At 42.3% G+C, this 25228-nt stretch overlaps 1 protein-coding gene across 2 annotated transcripts in view; it reads right to left on the reverse strand.

Moving 5' to 3' along the window:
* Positions 1–25228, reverse strand: part of HAPSTR1 (HUWE1 associated protein modifying stress responses) — a 186034-nt gene that overhangs the window by 147901 nt on the left and 12905 nt on the right. Inside the window, exon 4 of one of the 2 annotated variants that reach the window (XM_082772699.1) lies at positions 21952–25219. The exons of the other annotated variant lie outside the window; for it this stretch is intronic. Coding sequence (XP_082628825.1) covers positions 24975–25219 — 245 coding nt within the window. The 3' untranslated portion in view covers positions 21952–24974. Of the gene's footprint in view, positions 1–21951; positions 25220–25228 lie in introns of those variants that run through there. 2 annotated transcript variants of the gene reach the window in all.

Here is a 25228-nt window from a genome sequence, read left to right on the forward strand (position 1 = left end):
GTGAGTGGTGGAACGGGTTCTTTAAGGATAAGATAAGCAGATCCAACTGTGCACCAGCTTTCTGAAATATGCAGCATGTATTTATCAAGGGAATGGTACGGGACCAGCACCTGTTCCAGGAGAAAAGACTTTTTCTCTAATTTCACAGAGCTCATAAAACCTAAAAAAAATCCCATTGATGTCACTTTTTCCCTCTCTTCTCCTCCCTTTCCTTTCCTGCCCATTCATGTAACCAGTTTGACAAAATTAAAACTAAAAATCCAGGCTCTCTGCTGTGATTGCAGAAAGTTTGTTCTTCACATTAATCGGTGAAAGGCTTTTTCAGACTGCAGAGTGCCATCTAGATGAAGAAAGGAGAACTTGCTGCAAGTCAGCCAACTGGAGGTAATAAATCCTCTGGGGACGCATCACAGAATGCCTACAAGATGCTTTTCAGAACAGCTCTTTGCAGACTGCAGATGTTTTGTGGCTTTTTTTTTTTTAAGTACTAAAATACTCCTGTGACTGAATGAGCAATGCTCTCAAATGGCTTGTAGGATGAATTGAGAGCCCTTTTAGTTTAGCATTTGAATATTTATGCATCCTCAAAGAGAAACATTTTTGGTTATTTTTTCCGAGGCTTTAAGGGTTCACCTGTTTCAGATGGACACTGAGGCTGGGTTTCCAGGCAGACCCTCATTAGAGGAGGCACCTCGCCTCATCACAACCGAACCCGAATGAGAACCTGCAAGTACATAAGGTGTGTTTTTCTTGCATATCTGCAAATATTTGCCAGCGGAGGGAGATTAGAAGGAATAGGTTCTACAAGCAGATTTAGACAAGCTAGAAGTTTTGCTTGTCTCATGAATAAAAAGAAATATATAGTAGAAGCACCAGGCAGCACTTGCAGTAGGAAGAAGGGACTGCCCTGAGATGGTGCTCCTACAAACCTGCTGAACAGCAACAGGGAACCAAGCACCACACACCTCTCCTTCCGCCTGTATCAAGGAGGCAAACAAGCACCTGCAGGCGGAATAACTTGGGGTCTGTAAAGAGATGCAAGAAATGTCTCCTGACTTGTTGGGCTTCCCTTAAACCAAGCGCTGTTGCTGTGTGGAACTGCAGATCGCTGAGGCTGGCCAGAGCCGGGGGAAACCCACACAAGGGGGCAAGTCCCAGTTTCTTGATGAACTGGGGTTGTGCCTACAGTAGCAAGGGAGAAACGGAAGATACCCTCAGAAGGGGTTTAAGAGATGAGTCAGAACATTATAGCCTCCCTTTTCCACCCACAGATGAGATAACTGTCCCCAGGTGATCCCTGTGCCCTTGACACAAAGCAGGAGCACATCAAGACTGATGAGATAAATACCAACAGAAATACCAGCTGCTCCTTAGCCCATCAAGAACACCACTGGATAGCAGTGACCTCTTAAACACACCTATGCAAGACCCAAGCGGGCCTTGGCTGACCAGGAGGTGCCTTCTGGTTTAGGTGAGCCTGAGGACAAGGTGGTGCCACAAATGTCACTGAGGTTTGTGGATCCATGTCAAAGCCCAACCTGACATACTCATCATTTAAACCAAGCAGCAATGAAATAGCCAAACAAGGTCTCACATACAGAGACTATTTAAAAGACAGGCTGCAGCAATATAAAGTCACCCTCCAGAAGCAAAATTATTTGGGGGGGGGGGAGGGGGGGGAAGGGGAGAGACTTATGCAGTGATACAGAAGTGATACAGTGATACAACAACATAAATAATAGAAGCTGGTGAATAATGTAAACAAACTATTTTCCATTCCTATTTTTCATGTTTCTAGATATATTTCTCTCCAACACAGTCAGACACACTTTCTGCTTTGCTGTCTGCAAACCTTCAAGTGGTGCAGGAACAAATTTCAAAGGGATTTGGAAGAGAAATGAACAGGTCGCTGCCACCTGTCTCACCTCCCATCCCTCTGCCACACCTTGATGGGACCAGGGAGATGAGAGGCTGGGTCTAGGTTTGAAACAACCCCTCCCCTTCACCGAACCACAGCCAGCCCATTCCTCCTTCAGCATCAGACCTCCTTGGAGGCTTCAGGTTGGGATGGAAGCCCATAATTATGCTGACAGTTTCACTAGATCTTTACTTTTGGTCTAATTAAGATGTATTAGAGTGGAAAACAAACAGAACTTGGTCCTTCCTGACACTACAGGCACTTTACATGTGCTGAGCAAAAAGGCCAAGAGTTGAAAACAAGGATGGAAATTAAGAAAATCAAGGTTCTGTGCCCAGTTTTTTGACTCAGGGGAGGGAGCCCTTCACCAGCATCACCAGTGGAGCTGGCAGATGCCAGGACTGCAGCCAGAGGGACAAATCCTGACCAACCACTCTTTGCCTGCTTGTTAGGGTGCATGTGTTCATGGCTTCGCAGCTTTGTTTGTTAATGCTGTGAAGCTGGAAGAAAATTCAGTGTTTCGTAGTTTCTGATGGCTGAAATGGGTGGTGGAGAAGCAGCAAATGCCGCCTCTCAGGGTGAAGAACCGCGCACCTTTACAGCCTCAGAAGAATCAGTGAATTCCTGAGGTTCCCTTGGACAACACAAATGTCACAGTGTCAAATTAGCTTCTGTATTAAATGCCTGATGTAGGTGCAAAACAGATAGAAACACTAAATCAGAGCTTTTCAAAAAACTCAGAGGAGACATACCAGCAGACAACAGCAGATGAATGTGCCTATGCTAAACAGAAAGGGGCAGATTCTCAGCTGGTGCTAGTTAGCCCTAACCCTTGATTTCCCTGCCTCCGGAGATATACAGACAACAAATACAGTTCCTTCACTCACTTTTTTTAGGCTCTTGCCTTATATTAAGCATGTAAGATGAAGAGAGTGTGTGCTGAAGTGCAATAAATCAAACCTTGGGTGCTTGTCCTGCACAGCCGATGCATTTACAGAGAGCGTGCTGCGGCAGGGTGCTGAGCCCCGGCACCACTGCTGGAGTGCCAGTGCCCTCTCCTGTTCAGTGTGCACCAGCTATGCATTTCACAGCACGTCTGCATGTGTCTAGAGGCTGGTGGAAAATATTCCCAAACATAGCCTGACATTCCTCTACAGAGTAATAAATAGTGGCTAGCAGAAACGTGAAAATGTGGCAGAACTTACCTAGACACTGCATCCCCTTCGTCACAGCCCAGAAAAAATTATCACTTGCTCTGGGCCATTTAGGAAGAAGTAATCCTCAAACTATCTAATTCCATTAAGTAAAGCAGGCTTGGATTTTCTTTCCAACACACATCTGCAATGACATGCAGTTACACTTTGTGTCTGTAACTTGAACTCCAGCCACTGTCTAATGCATTCTCAAAGTCACAGAGGAGGAAACTGAAGCCAAAGGGAAGCTGTTAGCAGGCCCGAAGTCAGGGTAGTTTGTACTCCCTTTATACCTGGACTGTATTCCAGACTTTTCACACCATTCCTTAATAACAACAGCACAGACTCATCCTCATTTTACCACAGCAGCAAAAGCAGTGGTGATGCTACCGAATGTTTTCCAACAACTCCCTTTTCAGTCATCCTGAGGATTTCTCAAGAAGACCTCTGATGACGTTGCTTTCTGGTTCAATATTATCATCCATGGTAAAGCAGCTGAGGGAATCAAAAGAACAAGAAGCAAACCTTTCCACTGTTGGAAGACAGAACTATTCCCAGAGACAAGGTCTCTCAGATGCCTTAGGATGGTCAAAAATTAGACAGACAGGTATGAAATCGCAGAACTGTTACTGACACGTTAGAGGGAACTTTTTCTTCTGTATCACCACTGCCTGGAGTAATGCTGTATTGTGAAAATTTCAGTTGCCAGGCTATTACAATAAAAGGTTTCTAACTCTTGTGCTTGGAGAAGTGTGATACTTTATGGCTCAAAACTCAGAAGACAAATAAAAACTCAAAACTCCCCAAAACAAACTCCAGCAATGTCTGACTTCCAGAGCACATCAGCAACCTTGCAAGGCAAACTGAGCAGTGAAGACATTTCTATTAAATAGGATTCTCTACTTACTGACCTATATTTCTATCGTCAGTAGTTTCCATTTGTTTCACGTCACAGTCAATGCCACAGTGTTAATATATTCCTAGGTTTTCCAGTGGCCAGAGCTGGATCCAGCCAATGGCTAAGGATGGGAAGGATGAAATAAAACTGCTGCATGGTTTTTGACTGTTAAACTAATGGAAGAAATGCAGGGACTGTCTCATTTACACAGAAAATGCACTTTGTGTCAGTAGAAACATTTCAAATTAGTGTTTTGGTGTTGTTTTGTTTGTTTGTTTTTTTTAATGGTTTCCTGAGCAGAAAATTGATTTTTTTTTTCATTATTGTATGAAAATATATATATATATATTAGTACCTCTCCCTTACCACCACCTTTGCACCTCCATAAAAAGCAGTTGGTTTTGTTTCCACCGTATTAAAAATATATTCTCTGTGTAACTCATCAGCCAGGCTAAGAAAATACTAATAAGTTGAACATATGGACAGCAAAAAACATGCAAGTTAAGCAGTGCAAACATATTTATCACATTTTCACCTTTAGCAAGCTTGCAAGCAGACTTGTGCAGGAAACTGGAGCTACTCCAGACACTGCTGGGCAGAGCAGGGCTTTGTTGACACCGCTGCCATCAGCACAGTGAGAAGTCGTCCATGGGCAGTCAGGGGTGGACTGTACCACCTGACAAGTCACACTTCACTCCTGGGGATGCTCTGACTTCTGAAACTTAAGTTGCTACCACTGGAACAGTACCAGTTTGACTAGTCTAAACACAGGGTTCGGATGAGCAGGTGGTTGTGGTTCACCCTCTAATGTGTTTTTTGTGCTGCTTCCATGGTTTTAGACTTATTCTCACCATCACCAGTAACAACCAGGAACGGCCAGTGCGAGAACAGAGCCTCTATGATCAGTGATGGGCAGCCTTAAATGGGATATTACTTTTTATATTTCTCCGCTGCCATGCCACATAAAACTAAAAGGTCAGCCAAAACTTTGTACCAAAATATTTCCCAGTTCATCAGTAGCAGTATTTCTATAGTCTGCCAAAATTTAGAAGTTGTTGTAACCTGTATGGTAGCTTAAATTAATTCTTTGTACTCTACCCATTAGAAATAACAAATGATTATTTTGTTACCAGCTGCCAAGTCTCCTGTCATTTTCTTTCTATAAACCTATCTACAGGCAGTACCTTTTGGGAGTGGAGACCCATGGGCTGTGATCTCCAGACCATGAAGCAGGGCTGCACTTCAGAAACTAGGGGAACATCACACCAAAATGAATTTAGGTTTAGAAGACACTAAAAGTGTTTCTGTACCATAAGTTGGGTTAGATGGAGTTCAAAAGGAGCCATGAATAGGTGGTTTGTGGCTGTAACTATAAACACCAGTAGCATTGCAATAATCCTCTTTGGAAAAGGCCATCAACAGATTTCCATATTCAGTCTGTGTACCATAGAAAGATGTACAAGCAGGAAATAATACCACATTTCTGATAAAATCAATCCTAAATTGAAATATGAAGGGAAAGAAGTATATCAAGGAGCCTACCTGACTGAAGAGCATCTTGGTTAGATCAGGTACAGGAGGCTGCTCCTTAATACCAAAAACACCAGATTTGGGGATCTTCTGGACTGAAATGGCAGCAGCTGAACTTAAAACTTTCTTGAGCTAGTTCATATGCTGTAAGAGCAGGCATCACCTACAGGGTACCAGTCAGGGCACAACCCAGGGCATGGATGGAGCCATCCTTTCAGGAGGCAATGAGGACTGGTAACAGATGTTGAAGGTGGACAACACCCTGCATCTGAGACACTCTGCATCTCCACATCTGCCAGCACAAAATGGATTCAGAGCACTGTTGACAGGGTCTACAAAAAATCCTTTTTCTTTTCCACCCCATGACTCTCCCTTAAACCAAGGGAGGCTGATGAAGATGACCTAGTACACAAACATTATTTAACCAATAGACTTTAAAGACATCTGTAGCACAACAGGTCTCTCCTGAAATTTCCACTCCCAGCTGATGTCTGTGTCTAACAAGCTGCTTTTCTCCATAAAATCACGGCTGGCATCCAGAGCCCTCTTTCTGCCTGCCCTGCAGGGAGCGTGGTTTCCAGAACTTCTCAGGTCCACGTTGTCAGGGCAGGTTTAGGCAGTGGTTACCCTAGTGAAACAGCAACTGCATTTGGTTCAGGGGAGGGACATGTTGGGGTTATAGCATCACCACTGCAGGGACAGCTCCATCCTTGGTGTTTCATGTTCAGCTTCTTCAGCAAAGCACTTGATTTTTCTCTTAACTGCCAAAGAGCATCAGTTCAAGTCATACAGAATTCATAAATAAGAGCATAATGTATGGTAGCTGTGAAAATAAAAATGCATTCATAATAAAGTCACTAGCCTCTGTCTAAAATACCAGAAAGAATGATGCATTTAATTGCTCTGATTAACAGATAGATTTCAATCCATCTGTAATAATTATCTGATAACTACATACATTAACAAATAAAAAAAAGGTCAAGTTCAAAGCATGTTGAAATCAGTACTGCATTAACAATACCTCTTTGAGATGAATCCGAAGAAAAATACTGTAAAAAGCTACAGCTAGACATTTTTTTTTAACAACAGAGTCACCCAACATACTGGCACTTCAGGACTCCAAAAGGCATCTCAGAGATGTGGCAAGACCTTCAGCTTAAAACCTTAAAAATGGAAGAAAACTTCAGGGCTGCAACAAAGCATAAACTCTGCTATGTATCTCTGAAGGCAAGGGAAAATATGAGACTGCCCAAAAGAAAATTAAGGAAACAACCAACTGAAGGGATTATTGGTGTGCAGACACTTCTGCTCTCTGAAAGAGGGAATACTTTCTTTCTACTTCATATCATTATAAAAACATGAAAGGAAACAGTGTAGTGAGTCAAATCAGTAAATACTTGTATTTTCTAACAGTCACTGATGGTAAGCAAAGAGTGAAATCAGAAGTCTCAGTGTAAAACTAGATCTGACCCATGAGAAACAACAGCCAAATTCACTCCAATGTTGTCTTGCAGGTTTCAAATTGTGCATCAACTACTGAAGATATATTAAGGTTTGATCAACCCCACATTTGCAAAAGAGCAAATGGTTGCAGCATCTGTATACAGAATGGATTCGCAGAAAAAGGGGGAGAGGGGAAAATTACCTGCATGGCTTAAATATCTTCATGAGACTACCCATAAATATATGTTAAATCATTTCTAATGTGCTAGGGCTTTTGAAGCCTGATCTGTAGTTTGCTCTACATACAGTATATTAAAAATATGCCAGAGTCTGTGCTCTAAGTTGTCAAAATTCATCAGAATAAAAACAGGCAACAGTAAAACCAAATGAGCACACAATTCCTGCTAGCCCTTCAGTGAATTTTGCCTCAACTCCATACATACTATGGAATATGCAATCAATTTATCACAATGTTGTTTAAAATAACACAAAAACACCTGTGAAAGACCTCTCCCACAGATGCATGAAACCATTACCTTCCTTCTGCTTTCTTGCTGTGGATGTGGAACAGGGATAGAAAGCCCCAGAGTTGGCTAAAGAAGAGCAAAGACAGCTATAAGTTTCACCATTGACTTTTTATGTCTCTTGCTGTCATGGCCTTAACAGAAACTTAACTTTGGGTTAATGGGGGTTTTGTAGTTTAAAGAAATGATGGATGAGAGCATTAGGGACTGACACATCTTTTGAATCAAATGAGATGCTCCATATGAGCCAGTATGGGGCTACTGAAGCAAAAACTGTTTTCAAATAAGTCCAGACCCACTGAACTGAGGCAGCATCTAGAGAATTACATGTTGAAATGGTCCAAGTCAAAGCACCAGCTTCAACTAGAGGAACAAATTAGACAAGATACAGAGTACCTAGATCCAAGGATTTTCCAATAAAAATACCATGGCTGGCCTCCTCATGTTCCTCCTGTGCCCCATGGCACTCCTGTCTGGAATCGTTCTTCCCAGTGCAGCCACCAGACTCAGATCAGGGGGCTCAGATGCCCCTGGCAGCCAGGAGATTTGGAAGCAATCTGCCTACAGGTGCACTTCAGGGCTCAGGGTTATACTTCCCAAAGCATTTAGGAGGACCCAGATGAGATGTCCTGAGCACATTCAGCCCACACCATACATCTCATACACACAGGAGTAATTCCTTCCCCAGAGACTTCCATGAGCTACATCTGAGCTATTCAAACAGCCAAGCTTGGTCTGGATCTAGGCTGTGAGTTTTGTCTGCGTCTGTCCAAGCTTCTCTGACAGCCCATATTTCTTATCACTGTCTCCTTGCTGGCATGCCGAGGCACGGTACTGCAGCTGCCCACCATGAAAATATGGCAACTGCTGAGCAGATTTCAGTGCAATGTAGCTGAGCTCCCTGGTTGGTATGGGCAGAAAGTGGCAGCAATGACTGACCTAGTGACTTGGGACATGACACAGCTTTGAAAGTACCCTCGAGAGGGTTCTCTTGAGATAAGCCCCAAAATATTAACCACTGCTTTCAGAGGAAAAAGTCCTGTGTCCAGCTTGTCAATAAAGTGAGTTTTTAAGTAAATTTTCAGTGGAAAAATACATGCAGAACAGCCTAAGTAATCCCACCCAGGCAGAAGTCCTGCACGCACAGAGATCTGAGATTACAGGTTCTCTCTCCTTACTGTCACCTTGCCTGGGTAAAACTGTCTTGGAGTTGTTAGCACCACACAAAGGTAGGGGCTTCTAAGTGATGATGTTGCTCCACTGTCCGGAGAAGTCAGTGGCTGCGACAGGAAAGAACAAAGCCATCAGGGCTCCTTGGGGTACCCATTTCCAAACCACCCCTGCAAGGTACTGACAGAAGGACATAAGGGGGAAGGGATGTGCAGGAATAGGATGGAGATCCTTAGTAAACTCTACATCCTTTGCTTTACAGCCATAAACAGTTAAAAATAAAAGGCACTTTAAAAAAATATACTCACTTCACTACATCTGCCATATTCCCCTTTCCAAAGCACACATGCTTTTCCAGATACCATTACTTCAATCAGGAAGGTCAAAGTAAAATAACTGTGGAAGAACTAAAATAGGTATTGATCCGGACTATTAAGTGCCAAGTTTGTCTATACAGATGGACTGCAAAACAGCCCTGGCAGCCACTCTTTGACTGTCTCTGACTGAGACAGCCAGCTAGGAGGAATTTAAGACTGTATATAAATTCATTTAACTAGGAATTTGAGCTCAGGGTAAAATACCAGCTGGATTTACTGAGGTCTTTAACTCATACACCAAGGTAAGCTTACGGTAAACACACGCAGCTTCAGCAAATTCAAACAGGTTCAAGTTTAAATCAGAAAACTGAGAGACTCAGTTGCTGGGCTTTACAAATGCAAAGTCTGTAGGAAATATTCTGTTAAACAATTTCAGTTACACTTGAACTGGAAATAAAAAAAATAAATAAAAAAAACCTCTACTTCGATGTCCTTGATGTGGGGTCAGAGCCATTAGTGCAGATTTCAAGCACGGGATTTCAGGCTGAATTGAACATCTGTTCCCTAACCATGCCTGCAAGCCCAGGCAGAAACTGGTTGGCAGCCAGGCCTTGGCTCAGTTTTTCCCTACATATGTGTAAAAATTTCTTGGACCTACAAAAAAAAAAAAAAAAAAAAAAAAAAAAAAAAAAAAAAAAGCTATTTAACATAAAAGCAAGGCAAAATTTTTGTAAGGTGCAAAAGCACAACCCTGGAGCTGCTAAGCAACATTTTGCACAGAGTGAGTACGCACCACAAGTAAGGCTTGCTCCACAGAAAGCCGTTAGCCTATGACTTAAACAAGAGCCTAATGTCTTCCACTAAACCTGACAAGCTGTACAGGTACTTGTAAAAAAAAAAATAACTGTATGTGCCTGGGCACGTGTAAAAGGATGATTTGAGATCAGACCTCTAACCCCAGTGGGGGCAGCCCACCCACAGCCTGCATCAAGTGAAAGTGGCAATGGTTTCACCAGTGGCCAAGCAGGAGGCCAACATCAAAGCCAAGAATTAGTTCCTGGTCTCCCAACACCATGTTAACTCCTGAGCCACAAAGTAATGCTGCTCTGCATTTTTTTTAATGCATCTTTTTCCATGGAATAATATTGTGTAACATCCTAGACGTGTGTTTAATCTCCAAGCAGCGCTCTGCCCCAGCAGCCCAGGTGGGCTGAGGCCTGGCAGTATATCCACCCTGCCCGGGGAGTAAACAATCTGGAAAACTCTGTGGAAAATATTTGGAGAATGTGAATGCCTGTGTCTGTGAAGAAGTCTTTACATGCTCACACCCTAGATGGCAGCATGATTCAAAGAACGTGTCTCAAAATCCATCCTGGGCCCTCGGCCTGCTTTGACACACAGCACACCAGAAGAAATCTGCTTGAGATGTCCACATAAATCCTGCTTGAAGGCCTCAATCTTTAACAAAGAAATACATAAATCTAAGAGACTGAACAAGAAGAGAGGTGTGGTGTGAGCCAAGACATTTCCTAACAAAGTTGAAACAAAGCTTGTGGTTAAACTCCACTGTGCTTGCTGGCTACATACGGAGCCAGCTCTGCAAGCATGGCCAGCAAAGAGCTGAGGGAATGGCCTGCTCCATTCTACTGTTGGCACGCATTTCTGTCATAATAATGGCAATAAACCTCCTGTAAACGTACCAGCTTCATGTAACCAACAGGCTGAACCATAGGGTGAAGATGATGGTCTTAACAGGGGAAAGTCTATGTCTATTTGTCTAGTACGTTCGTAGGTCCGGCCCAGACCTTAAAATAACTTTACTCGTTTCAGTACTCACATACCTTACAGTAAGCTTGCTGAAGGTATGTCTTTTTTCACACCCCAGGTGCCCACCTGGACACAAGGAAAACCACTGCCCAGAAGCACAGAGAGGGCATTAGCATGGGGGCACAGTGCAGGCCAGCCTGAAGCAGCCACCACACAGCCCCACAGGCCCTTCTCCCTCTGACCACCCTATCTATCCATAGTGCTGGGCACGTGGCTCATCCTTTTCATAGGCCAGATGAGCACCGCCACCCATCAAGCACGTGTCAGAGGGATGAGCAGCTTTTTGGGGACCCAGCTCACGGACACGTTCCTGGTACGCTACCTGACAGCAGCACAAGCACAGCCCAAAAGGAGTTGTAAAGGCCCCATGCTGCAGCAAATGGCACCAGGTTCCATTTCCCTGCCAGCACATACGACAGGTATCATACAGGCCCTCACTGTGCCAGAGCCCTGTGTGAACTCCAAAGCAGGTTGGAGAGAAAGTTAAAGGGATTTTCATATTATTTACCTGTCAAACTCGGGGTGCTGCCAGCCAGCAGCATCCCAAACCTGCTGGGCAAGGTGAGGATCCCACAGGGTTAACAGGCACATCCTGCCATCTGGAGAGACCTGCAAAGGTAAGTACAGGTGGGGACAGCTCTCTCCCCACAGACAGTGAAAACTGATGTAGTGATGAAACACTGCTCTATGCTACCTTGTCCATACATCTCCTCTGAGCAGGCTTCTCCACTACCATGACTCTTAGGACATATGAACAGGCCCTTCCTCCAGGCCCTTCTCCAGTCTCAACCCTTTCCTCTAAAAGAGAGAAAGAGGATGCCTGCTAATTCATATTGGATGTTTTTTCTCTCCTTGATTGCTCTTGCCTTCCACTCTGCTCTCCAGCTGCACCTGCAGATCCCTGTGCTACCATGAGCTTTGCAGTTCATTCCTGGGAATGAAATTCTCCAGGCCTTAGGCCATGCAGAAGAAAATCAAGTCATTTATTCCACCTTTGATTTTGAAGGACCATCAATATTTTACCATCAATTAATACCGACTTTCTTTTCCCCATCTTGCATTTCTTTGTGTTCTGTATAAAAACAAAGTTCAAAGGAGAAAGCAAATAATGTCATTTAATTCATAATTTATTAACAAAGTTTCATTATGTGAAATGGTAAACCTGGATTTTGCTAGAGGGTTTAAACGTCACTCTGGCAGGTGACAGAAACAATGTGTCTTCAAAAAAATAAAACTGAAGAGATAGTTGCAGAAGCAGGAAAACACAAGACAAAAGTCAAAACTCCATCCACTGCCTCATGTATTACCCTGATATGATGAAGGTCCATGCCGGAGCACTTTCCAGCTGGGCAGTAGCACTGTTTGTGTCTGCTCTTAGTCTCTCTCTCACTGTTTCCTGCCTGTGTGTAAACAATATAGATAACATTATTATAATAATAGATGATATTCTCTGCTTCACAGGGGATGAGCCAGAAGTGAATCAGTAAATGACACATGCAAGACAGGAGTACTTGGGCCTCTGAGGCAAGAGGTGCAAACCAGCATGTAGAATGACAGTTGGCACTGCCACAAAGACACAGGTTCTCCAAGAAAACCAAGTTACCTGAAAGGCACTACCTTGGCCATCTCATCCTATATTTTACAGCTGCCTAATCTAACTTTGGGCTTGACATGCAAGAGTTATTCTTGTATAATGTTATGATTATGGAGATTACAACAACTCTACTGATTTATTTGAAAGTTTTAATGCATAAAACATGTAGGATTAACAAAAAGTGACAGTTTCAGTACCAGGGGCCAGCAAAGTTGCCCTCAGCCACAGAGAAAGTAGGAAAGCAATCTGTCAAGATACATTTTAATCTTCACAAAAGACAGATGACAACACACAGCTCTTTAAGGACACAAATACAGCTAGTAAATTCAAGAGAGCTTTTCTGTTCCATAGTTCTGTTCATATGATGTTCTTAGTTCATCAGCTAAAAAAAGTGTTAATTCCTCAGCAGTTATACAGAGGAAAACAACCTGAGGCACTAGAAGGCAAAGGAATCATTTGGAAGCAAACCCACTGGTGAAGGATGCAAATCCATTGGTGACAGATGCAAACCCAAGTAGTGCCACTGCACAGTGCAGCACAGCTAACGGCACAAGATGCTGGATGCCAAAAACAAAAGAAAAAACAAGGCTAAAACAAAACAAGCAACAGAATTCCTCCAGAGCTCAGGAGACCTAGAGTTCATTCCATATGCCTTGGACCATTCAGGTCATCTAATCTTTTTCTCTGCCAGTTAATGCAAGGATTCATGCTACTTGAAGACATTTCCTATGCACTGTCCAGAAACTAGGGCTGAAAGGTGCAAAAATGAGCGGTTAGGACTCCCTGATAGTCATTCTATACATCTGATGGTTAACAACTGGAGCTTCAGATTGCTCCTAAGTAAAGAAAGGCAGCAGCCAAATCACTGAAGCAGCGTGTGGAATGTACTGACATATGGTTCCTGGAACATGAGGGGCTCTACCACTGCATAGGAGTTATAGGGCGTAGTGTCTGCACTGGATTTCCTCCTCTTCCTCTCTACTTGCACACCATGAATGTCAGGGAGCTGCAGCCTGCCCATCACTGGAAGGTTCACCTCTTCTTTCCTGCTGCCAATCTGCTGTGCGGCTTCACCACGTGAAGAAGCTCCTGTGATTCATACTCCCAAGCAGTGGGAACAGGCACAGCACCATAAAGCAACTGAAGATCTCGCTCTGCTTCACAGTAGTTTTATCTGAGGTTGTGATGAGCTTACCAGCTGGATTGCTCTGAGGGACCACACTTAAAGGTAATGCCTGAAAGGACAAGTTCAAGGTGGTGGCCTCTGGTGGCCCTTTTTGTATTCCTCCAAGAGATCTTTATTTGTGCCTATCCAAGTGCTTATCAGGTAGGCTGGAGAGAGAGCAGGTAATGGAATAGAATAAGGATTTGTTAAGTCCCCTCTCCCTACTTCAGGTCAGTTATGTTAATGAGTGCAACCAGCTACAGCCATATGGAAAGGCTGAATTTGCAGAAAATGTTATTGTATAATCTGTGAGGGTTTTTTTTGTTTGTTTCTGATGAGTTATACCTTGTTCTCCCTCCACATGCAGATTGTACCCATTACCAAACAGTCTTTGCGGAAAACAATTGTAGACTCCACCTGCATCTGCTCTCCCTGCAACACTTAGACAGCAGGAGCTGAACTTTCTTCTCCAGCCATCTGACAAGTTTCCCAGTGTTCCTGGAAGCCTGCGGCAAAGCATTCCTGCCACTTTGCCCCACACCACAGCCCACAAACAGCTGACACCTAATCTGCAACAGCTACAAATTCCTCAGGCCAAAACTTCATTTTCATAGCCAGTACATGTTTTTTCTGCAAGCAGCAATGAGATGTTCGGTGCAGCAAGAGCATATCAGCAGTTTTTAGACCCATGCTCCAGTGTCATCTTCCTGCCTCTGAGTGCAGCTCATGTAACTCTGGATGTTTTGCTTTACAAAGAACCATTTCAAAATCACTGGCAAGAGTCACCCGAGGGATTGTTTCTGCTTGCTGAATGACTGGTTTTCAAATTGGGTAAAGGGACTGGGCATGCTAGTTAAGTAATCCCAATGGCTCTTTGCATTCCTTTAAAGCTTTGAGAAACTCAGATTCTTTAAAGCATCAGCATCACCCCTGCAAAATCCCACAGTGATATTTTGAAATGGAGACATCTCCACTGAGCCTAAACCACTTACCAAACTACAGCTTAAAGAGAAAGGATTCTTCTCCCTAGGAGTGCAGCATACCTTTATTCAGGAACTTAAGCCACTTGTTTTATTTAGCTCTAAGCAATGCAAGAGTTGTAAACTACTTTTTTTGAAGTCATCAATTAGCCAGTACAGCCAATGCTGGACTACAGGAATACAAAGCTAATCCAGTCCAGGCTAAGGAGCTGTTGCAGTTAAGTGCTGTAAGAGCAGGTGGGCAAGTTCACTTTACCTCCACAAACCTCTGTGCCACCTCTTTCCCATCACATAGTTTTTACATTCCTCAAGACTCCTGCTAAAAAAAAAAAAAAAAAAAAAAAAAAAAAACATCTTGGAGTCTCCACGTGGCCTTCTAGGAGCCTCCACATTAATGCCACTACCACAAGGATTTACGGGTTGATCTGGAGCACTGCATTGGACAAGGTTTTGGCGGTGCAGGTTGGGTAAAACTGATTTTAGCTTTGTCATCTTTGTTCAGAACAGCTGTGGCAAAATAGCCACAAAAATGTGGGCAGAACTTAAAGTTAACAATAGCATCTCAGATGTGCATGCACAGGTAAATGGTGGCATTGAAAGTCAATATTCATTTCATAAGCCTTTGGTCAACTGGTAGAAAGGCAATATGGTGGGTTAGTCACCTCATGTGACTAGATAGTCAATAGTTACCCTGGTATGACTAGTTAGTCACCTCATGTTAGGGAACCTCACGTGGCTCACATACAGCCAATGAAATACAGCTGCAAAAGTCAGCATGATCAAGTCTGATGATGCCTTATTATTCCAAATGGTGTCAGATCAGACTGGTGGTGCACATAGATGCCAAACATACCCACCCGTCTCCAGTCTGCCACCCTATTTGACATGCTCCAGTGACATTTATGATCTGTAAAGCCCATTTATGGAGATCCAAGAAAATGTGACTGCTGGCTGAGTTGCACATATTCCAGCATGCCATGAACAAAGCCATAACCTGGAAGTCAAAATACTGGTATTTTGTTAAATAGATAAGGAAAAAATAGACACACTGCAGTACACACTTGCAAGGGCTTTTGGCCAACAGGTGGTAGTTATGTTCCTCCCAAGCTGGAATATTTGATGTACATTCAATGTGATTTTTTACATTTGCTTTAGAGTGCCACCAGTTTCTGTTGCGAGTTAGAAGCACCCATGAAAGGAAGGAGGCGTAGCTGGGACCTGCTGCTTAGTCTAGGTGGAAAATGCAGAAAGCATTTCAGGAAGTGAAAAGTAATGCAGTTCCAGGCATTTCAGTTCAGAGCCAACAAACTCAGGCACTGGAACAACTTGAAAAAAAAAAAAAAAAAAAAAGAATTTCTGGAGATTGTAGACATGAACAAAGTAATTAATACAGCTTTTACTTTCCAGGCAATATCCCAGGTTTATAAAAACCACTTTCAAGAAGCCATTAGTCCACCTAACGCTTATCTGAATCTTCAGAATAGAATACATCTAGCAAGCTGAAAGTTTTAGACCTTTATAACTGACGTAATTTTTATCAGATGTCTCCAATAAATCATGAGAAACAGATGTAACTACAATTAGAGTGTTAAATGATTGTCTATTTTTAATTGACAGCCTCACATCTGTACCCTGCTTTCCCTATAGATTGATTCAGAACATACCAACAGCATCTAACATGCACGTTTTTATTACAATTTTCACAATATCAGTTGCCAGTCTACCAGAACATTATTAACAGGGTTTGTCCTTGATATAAAAACACTTAATTACTTCTAGCTAAAATATCACCTCCTACAAGATTGCCCAAACACCCATTTTTGTGCCTTACCAAAACCAAGCTCAGGCAGATGCTTTCCTGCCCTCTGGAGGCTGATGTTTCATTAGCCAGGCAGAGATCGTAAACACCCATCATGCAGAGGCCACTTTGCAACTCAGCCTGGATCTGCTCTATTACTCTGAAACCCATGAAACACACGAGACAGGCAAGGAGCTGAAGTAGCCAGATTTGAGATCAGTTTCCACATTTGAGACCAGTTTCAACTTAGCAGGGCTGTGCATTCTTTGGAAAGTACAGAGCAGCAATTTTGATAGAATGACCCTTAAATTTCCAAAAGAGCCTACGTCTCATAGGAAAGGGAAATTCATCTGTTAAATTATCATCTGTTATTTGGCAACAGGGACAGTTGTGTTTTTGGTTTTTTTTTTTGCTTGTTTTTTTAAGCCTCCCTCCTGAATAAAACTGCTGCAAACCATCGCAATCAGACCAATTCAAGTGAAAAGGGAGCCTTGAAGTTTCTCTGTGGCCATTCATGTTCAAAGCAGGCCCAACAAGAGCAGGATGCTCTAAGCTGTCTAGTTGAGTTGTGACTGTCTCCAGGGTTGAAGACCACACAATTTCTATAGGCAACCTAAGACCATGTTCATTTAAAGTGTTCATGTAAAGTGTCCATGTTCATGTATTGCGTACAATTACCAGAAATATCTAGATGTTCTGTAGTGCTTTTCCTCACAAGTCAGGCTGCATTTGGCGCAAGACTTCACGTAAGAGGTCAAAAAGGACCATAGTCATGAGCAGAGGAGAGAAAATGTAGATGTACACATAATGTGCAAACATTCTAGGAAAAAAATGGAAAAGTAGCTCTGAAGGAACTCTTAGGCTTTTATTCCCAACTACTGGAATTTAAATGTGTAGAACATTTCCAGACAAGTAAGCTTAATGTGTGAGAGACTGTCTGTATTTTAGGAAATACACCTAGGCCTAAGGAAATCTGAATTTTGACAAGACCATATGCAAAGTTCTACTAAAAGTTCTACTAAAAGTAGAGGCAAACTAGGCCACTTCCTTCTGGGGCTTGCAATGGTTTGCCTGGCAGTCCATTGCTTCTGTAGTGGGATTACGTGGCAAGGTTTTGGTAGCAGGGGCCATAGGGGTGGCTTCCATCACAAGAATCTAGAAGCTGCCCTGTGTTAGGTAAGGGCCCTGCTGCTGACCAGAGCCAAGTCAATAAGCAATGTTGTTTGCACCTCTGTGAGAGCATGTTTAAGAAAGGGAAAAAAGTGCTGCTACACAGCAGCTGGGAGAGTGAGAGGAGCGAGAAAGAGCCTTGCAGGCACCAAGGTCAGTGAAGGAGGAAGGGGAGAGAGAGGTGCTCCAGGTACTGGAGCAGAAGTCCCCTGCAGCCTGTGGTGAGGACCATGGTGAAGCAGGGTTCCACACTGCAGCCCGTGGAGGAGACCAGAGTGGAGCAGGAGGACCTGCACTGTTAGCAATAGGTAATAAATCTTACTGTCTCCCTATGCTGAGTCTGTTTTGCCTGTCACAGTAATTGTTGAGCAATCTTCCCATCCAGATCTCTGGATGGCTCATTCAGTAGAGCATGGGACTCTTGAATGCCAGGGTCGTGGGTTTGAGCCACATGTTGGGTGCCAAAAAGAACTGTGATGGTTTTACTTCATGGGCAGCTGAGCTCCACCTCAGTGGCTCTCTCACTCCCCCTCCTCAAAGGGGAAGAGGGAGAAAATATGATGCAAGGAGCTCAAGGGCTGTGATAGGGACAGGGAGATCGCTCAACAATTATGACAGGCAGAAGAGACTCAACATAGGGAGATGGTAAGATTCATTGCCTATTGCTAACTAACAAGCTAGAGAAGTGAGAAACAAAGGAAAGAAACCAAAACCACCTTCCACCCCATCTGCCCTCTTCCTCCTCCTCCTCCTGAGCAGTGCAGGGGAATGGAGGTTGTGGTCAGTCTGTAGCACTTCATCTCTGCCGCTCCTTCTCAGTCACTCTCATCCCCTGTGCTGTGGGGTCCCTCCGACGGGATGCCATCCTTCCCAAACTGATCCAGTGTGGGCTGCCCACAGGCAGCAGCTCTTCAAGAACTGCTCCAGACATGGGTCTGTACCACAGGGTCCATCCATCAGGAGCAAACTGCTCCAACCTGGGTCCCCCATGGGCAGCAGCTCCTGCCAGGTCACCTGCTCCTGTATGGGCTCCTCTCACCAGCCTACAGGTCCAGCCTGGGGCCTGCTCCTGGGGGGGTTCCTCCACAGGCAGCAGCCTCCATCAGCGCAGGGCCACCTGCTCCACCATAGTGTCCTCCAAGGGCTGCAGCATCAAACCCTGCTCCACCGTGGTACTCCATGGGCTGCAGGAGACAGCCTGCTTCACCATGTTCCTCACCACAGGCTGCAGGGGACTTCTGCTCCAGTGCCTGGAGCACCTCTCTCCCCTTCCTCCTTCACTGACCTTGGTGCCTGCAAGGCTCTTTCTCACTCCTCTCACTCTCCCAGCTGCTGTGCAATGCAGCATTTTTTTTTTTTCCCCTTTCTTAAACATGCTTTCATGGAGATGCAAACAACATCACTTATTGACTCGGCTCTGGTCAGCAGCAGGGCCCTTACCTAACACAGGGCAGCTTCTAGATTCTTGTGATGGAAGCCACCCCTATGGCCCCTGCTACCAAAACCTTGCCACATAAACCCACTACAGCTTGTAATCTTAATTTGTTTGCAAGTTAAACTATCTGAAGAATCAGGTCAGTCCATAATCAGTTTTTAATGAATACACTAAAATCTAGATAAGCTGCGCTGTCATCTTGTGGCACGCAAGTTTCTGCGGCTAGAATACTCAAGAGCATCTTCAGTAGTTTCCTACTCAGGAACACCCAACACATAACACCTAAGTCAAGGACTTAAGTTCATTTTAGCAGAGAAATACATCTCCAGTGATTCACGTTAATTACAAGTTTATTTGGAAAGAGGGGGGTAAATAGCATACCTAACATGAAAGATGGCAGATGCACTTCCACAAGAGTCATTTAAATGTTGCCATGACTTAGCATGAGCTTTTCTAGCAAAAAAGCTTGGAGACAAATGAAATTATACATATATATGTTATGATTCCTTCAGTAAAATTAAAGGTTAAATTATTGACAGGACATGCAATACAAGTTCACCTGTGCTAAGTCCCCTCACCTCTAAGCACAATCCCCACATTTCTTTTTCTCAGTGCTGTTTAAAAAAGAAGAGGAAACCAGACTTTAGAAAACTTCTGAAGACAGCATTAGATATCTCCAGCTGCACCTTACAAAATAGATATAAAAATATATTTGTCACCAACTTGTAGAAAAATTCCTCCCCAGGGCTTTACAGTTCCAGCTATTCATGAGCATCTTAAAAAAAAAAAAAATAACACCCTAAAGCATTCTAAAGATTCGAAGATTCATGGTTTTAAAGTGGTCTAAAAATATCAATTGGTAAAGCAGCAATGCTATAGATGCATGGAATTACTAACTGTATTCCAGGAATTGTTCAGATAAAGAACAAACCTAGTACGTTCTCCCAGTATTAATCCTACTCTTATATACTGTATTTCAGGTAAGTCAGGTAAGACAAAGAATTCACTTAAAAAGAGAAAGCTTGGTTCAAATAGTTATCAACATAAGAAGGAATGTATTGAAAGCAACAAATGTTGACCTTTAAACTTTTCAAAATTGATCGTGTTCTGTGAGCCCATGCTAAGCATGACTGTGGTTAGGAGCTAGAAATGACCCTGTCAAAACCCCAGTAAAAGCTTTAAGAGATTTAATGCATCTACCTTAAATATAAATATCTTGTATCATCTGCTTTGATGCTTTATGAAAAGGACACTATATGTAAGATACAGGAACAACTCCCATAGCTTAGTGATTTGAACTGGAAGAACACCACCAGCTGCTGACAGACACAACACTTATACCGTAATGATACAAAGACAGCCCCCAGTCTTGTTCTTTTTGTGCATGATTTACTACCCCCGCTCATACTGCATTCAGAACCAACTTCACCTTTTCCACCTTCACATTAGAAGTAAAGGTTGATACAAGAACAGTGAAATATTACAAAACATGATTAAAAACTGCCTTAGCTACAACCAATTAACCAGTACTCCCCTTACTACAAACTAGCATATGCCCAAGTGCCAGAGCCAGCTCCAACAAGGCCATATTCTTGTGCATTCCCTCACCACAACCCCCATCTTGGACAATTAAATGCAGCCTCTGTGCATGAGTCCCAGTGTTCCAACACCCACCCAAGATACTGCTGCATGAACTACAAAAGCAACACCACTGGTCAGAACAGTTATAGAAAATGGTGAAATATACTTCCCCGCTCAAAAGCATTCATTCTCCAAGCTTCTTTTATAACAGACCTTGGTGATTCTTCCATGCCTTGGTGATGCTTCCATGCTACACAGAAACAAGTACACTTTGTTTATTCACTACTTTTATTGTGAGCTTGAGACAGATTTTTCTTTTGAGATTGTCTGAAAGGGGCCCAACACGAGACAGCAGAAAGCATCAGGGTCACTACAGAGCCACTTCTTTGTGAGCTGTCAAGGAGTTCAACAGCCTCCCACTATCCACAGCTTGACCCTTCCATTGTAAGGAGTTATAATGCACACAGGGAGAATCAAAGACAGGTGTTAAAATAGTTACTAACAAGTGCCAGCACATTCCCCATTACCTTCAATAATGAGAGGACCTGGAAGGAGAAAGTCACAGGGCCTTGTGGCTTCCCCAGATAACCACATCAGCCCCACCTGGTGCAATGAATTCAGTGGGACAAGGCAGGTGTACATTCCCTAATGCTGCCAAAAAAGTTACCATCAAATTACTAGCTCTAGGCTAACATTGGCAAGACTTATCAGTACTCACTTCAAAATAGTTTTAGGTCACCCCTAGAACATTTTAAGTTGGAAAATATTAACATTTTTAAACTGAAGTTCCTGTAAAATAAAGCTTCCCTTAAAAAACAAATTCAAAGGCCTGCTAGTAAAATAAGTGGAAAAACATTTACAGGTTTAGGGACTGCCACATGAAGAAAAAGCTACACATACATCCAAAAAGTCCTCTGGCTAGAGAAAAGCTATACTACAAAAATTAACATTACAAATTTCTAAGAAAGTTGAACATTTTTCCTAGATGTGTGACATGGGAACTCCACAAAATTCCTTGTGCAAATGCAAAGAGAACATCCCAATTAAGACTCTGGAGTTTGTAAGTAGAGCCTGTAAGAGAGCAGCTTGTGATCCAAGAGGCAACAGAAAGCCTAAGCATAACTAGTTTCAGCATAACTAGTTTTAAACAGCTACCACCATCAAAATACATTCTTAAAGAACAATTCTACTCTGCAGAAACAAGCCTGACTCATTCTAATCTTCTGGTGTGGGTTTTAATCTTCTAGTTTGGGGTTTTCCAATGGACTATGTTACTCAATAACTACAAGCAGCCTTAACATTTGTATTTATTTTTTTATTAGGTTTATTATGACTTAGTTTCTATTACTCCAGCTGGGTAAACCACATTTGAGTAAGTTTAACTGCAGGACTTCAGTTTCAGCCAAAATCATTTTTGCATTACTTTATTGTAATATAGCTTTAAATTTAACATTTAAAACTTACTTCATTAATAAGCAAGCCAAGCTCAGTAGCTTCAGTGCAGGATGTACTGTATGTAACTTGCCGCACATTCATGTTAGATTTGATGTACATGGAGAAGAGACCGGTCAACTATACGATTCATAGGAGAAAGCAAAGTAAGCACCTTTTTTTAATAATCAAAAACAGTTCTCAAATCAGTGTTTCTTACATAAAGTCAACTTGTTTCTGGCTCCAGGAGCTACAGTTTGGGTAACAGCAAAATGCTATTTTTCCACATCAATTTTCTACACTAGCACAGGAAATCTTCAAAGCAATAAGTACTGGGCTTTAACTTTTGTCATCTTGAGACAATCTGTCCTCCCTGTGTTTATCAGGTAAATACATGCATTTTTGATCATTGTGGCAGAGGTTAACAGAGCAAATAATGGGGACTAAAATGGGAAAACAAACAAGTTGCCAAATACTTTAAGGTACAGCTTTAAAGTACAAGCAAAACTATTACTGCAACTAGTTTAATGTTTTCTCTCAAAAATGGCACAAACCAAATAAAAATACAGATAAATTTTGTTTTAAGTGGTGCTAGGCTGAAATAATGCTTCAGAATATTAATAGGATTTAACTGCAAGAAAGAAATAATTGAAAAGGCTCTGTCTATTTGGGCTAGACCAGAAGCACTGCTGTATTTTAGTTCATGTATGCAGAACTCTGACACCACTATGTTACCTTTACTATATGTAATAGTAAAGTGTTAGAAGCTGCAGAGCATAAGCATCTTAATTGTACAAGCCAGGTAATGAACAAACAGAATAGATGAAGAACAGTTTCCACATGTGTCCTCTATGTTCACAATTCCAACCTGTGATTCTCCTTTTGGGACAAAAATCCTTCTCTCAGCCAAATAAATACTAACATTTAGATACTATCTTATTTCAAAGTCCCAGTTGAAAATGTAGCCTCCAGATGAATACTAGTTTTATGCAGTATTAATATTTTACATAAAGTCTTATGAATCGTAGTTATTAGCAGTAACTGAAAGTAATGTATACTGAGTCTTCAGGTGATGTGCAAGTTCAGCTATGTAACACAGGTAGGGAGTTTTGAACAGTTTTTACTATCTTGCTTTGGAAAGATCTTATATTTGCCCCATAAACTACAGAAGCTCTAGCTATAATATTGTGCAACTCTGTGCAACTGTTGACACCTTTGAGAGCTCTTCAATGTAAAGAAATTTGATGGAAGCACCACAAAGCAAGGAAATCTTGCTCTTAAAGAGCCTTGAATTCTGAGAATTTTAAATGCATCATTGCTGTCCTGCCTTGACTACAGAACACCAATGAAGGGACATCAGGGTAAAAAGGAACAAGACTACAGTTAAGTCTGCCTCAAATAACAGGGAAGATAATACGAAAAAGATCTGAGTGTACAAGAACATAAGTCTTGAAGAGCTGTATATTAGAACTCAAGGTGCCTTAACTTAGCTAGAACACCAGAATTTAGTATTGTGGATCTAGCATAGCTAGATTTCACGTAAGAGAAACCAGCATATGCTTCCAGTTAGGCATGCATACCACCTCACTAATACCCCTTTCCCAACTTGCAGGTTTGGATCTCTTCATTGTTCTATTCCTCCTGTATTATCCCCTCCTTTGGCAGAAATTCAATCTCCACCCAAAAGGAAATACTTCTTGTAGCTACATAAAAGTTCTTTGACATATCCTTCCCCATTCAGAAACTGATTTGCAGATCAATCTCGATCTTTATTTCAATTGTAGATTATGCTTAAGTTATGGCAGCCAGAGTTTGATCCTATGAATGTAAGCTCAACACGAAAAGAAAGCCATTTATCCTTTTTAATTCAGCCTTACAGCATGTTTATCCAGATCTTTAATTAACTTCCAGTTTTAAATTATTTTCTTAGCACTTTAGAGAACCTGTGTGCATCTCCCAAGGGAAATAGCATCACACAGACCCTTAAGTTAGTCCCAAGTTTCCACATGACCATAAGTCTTACTTGTTAAGATAACACCCCTTTTCCAACTACTCCCCTGCACTCCCTCTCCTCCCACCCCTCCCCAGCAATGGGCAATTACTTCACAAGAAATGTAAAATGGGATATGGGTGTACACAAAACCTACCCTCCACTAATACTGAACAGAAAAGCCTATTTTCCAATTACAGGACATCTTCCTCTAAATTTAGGTCAGCACTGGTGCAGTCTGCACTGTGTATTACCACCACAAGGATAATACCAATAAGTACATATATTTTCCTCAAACTGAAGTTTTAAAAGCCTATGAAGTTAATTGGGGAAGTTTAATATTGCTACTTCAGAGCACTAAAACACACAAAGTGAATCCAATAAAGATCCTTGTATTGATTCAATATTAAGTATTAATTGCATGACCATCATAGCACCTCTTTACATTATCACACGATCACCAGAATTATCAACTGCTTTTAAAACTAAGAAGGGTACAGTCCAATATTTAACTTGCACACTGTTACTATAGAGAAACTAGGTGCATGGTACAGTGCTGCAAAAATGGAAGCCTGCAGTTTTGACAAAGATGCCAAGTCATGTTGTAGACAATTTCAGTCAAACTGGCAATACTGTTTAAGCAAATACTCAACACAGCAGGAAATAAAGGACAAAAAAAAGCATTCTATAACCAAATAAACATCTGAAATTTCCTTTCCCTTTAAGAATACAAGTAAGGTCACTTTTAGCCTTGGAACGGATACATGTTCACCTATGATGATCTTGCTAACTACTACACAATATCTGATGTCCTCTGCTAAGAATATAGTTTAAGAAAGCCGCAGTAACAAGAGGCATCTAATGTAATATCTAAAACTTCTTATGGCAATTATTGAATTCATTTGTCTTTAACAGTGAATATGGGAAGATGGCCTCATGTTTCCTTTTCAATAGTACTCTGAGGATCAAGTGGCTTTCAAGCAGCATGGTGGGTTTGAAATTTTTGCAGTTTAGATCATTCTGTTGCGTTTATGAGTTGGTGAGTCTGTAATGACATCGCCACACTGGGCTGAGGTACGCTTTCTAGTTCCACCATTGTCCAAGTGGAGTGCCATTTCTTCTGATATGAAAGTGTTCAAATCAACATCATGGAGTCCATTTCTCCTTCGACTAGCATTGGAGCCACTGCTCACGTGAGTAGGAGAGCCTGGGGTACTTGAGCGAACACTTATACTAGCCATTGCACCACTAAGACCTAGGGGGA

Source organism: Aythya marila, assembly GCF_965140915.1.
Source record: "Aythya marila genome assembly, chromosome: 15".
Classification (NCBI taxonomy): Eukaryota; Metazoa; Chordata; class Aves; order Anseriformes; family Anatidae; genus Aythya; species Aythya marila.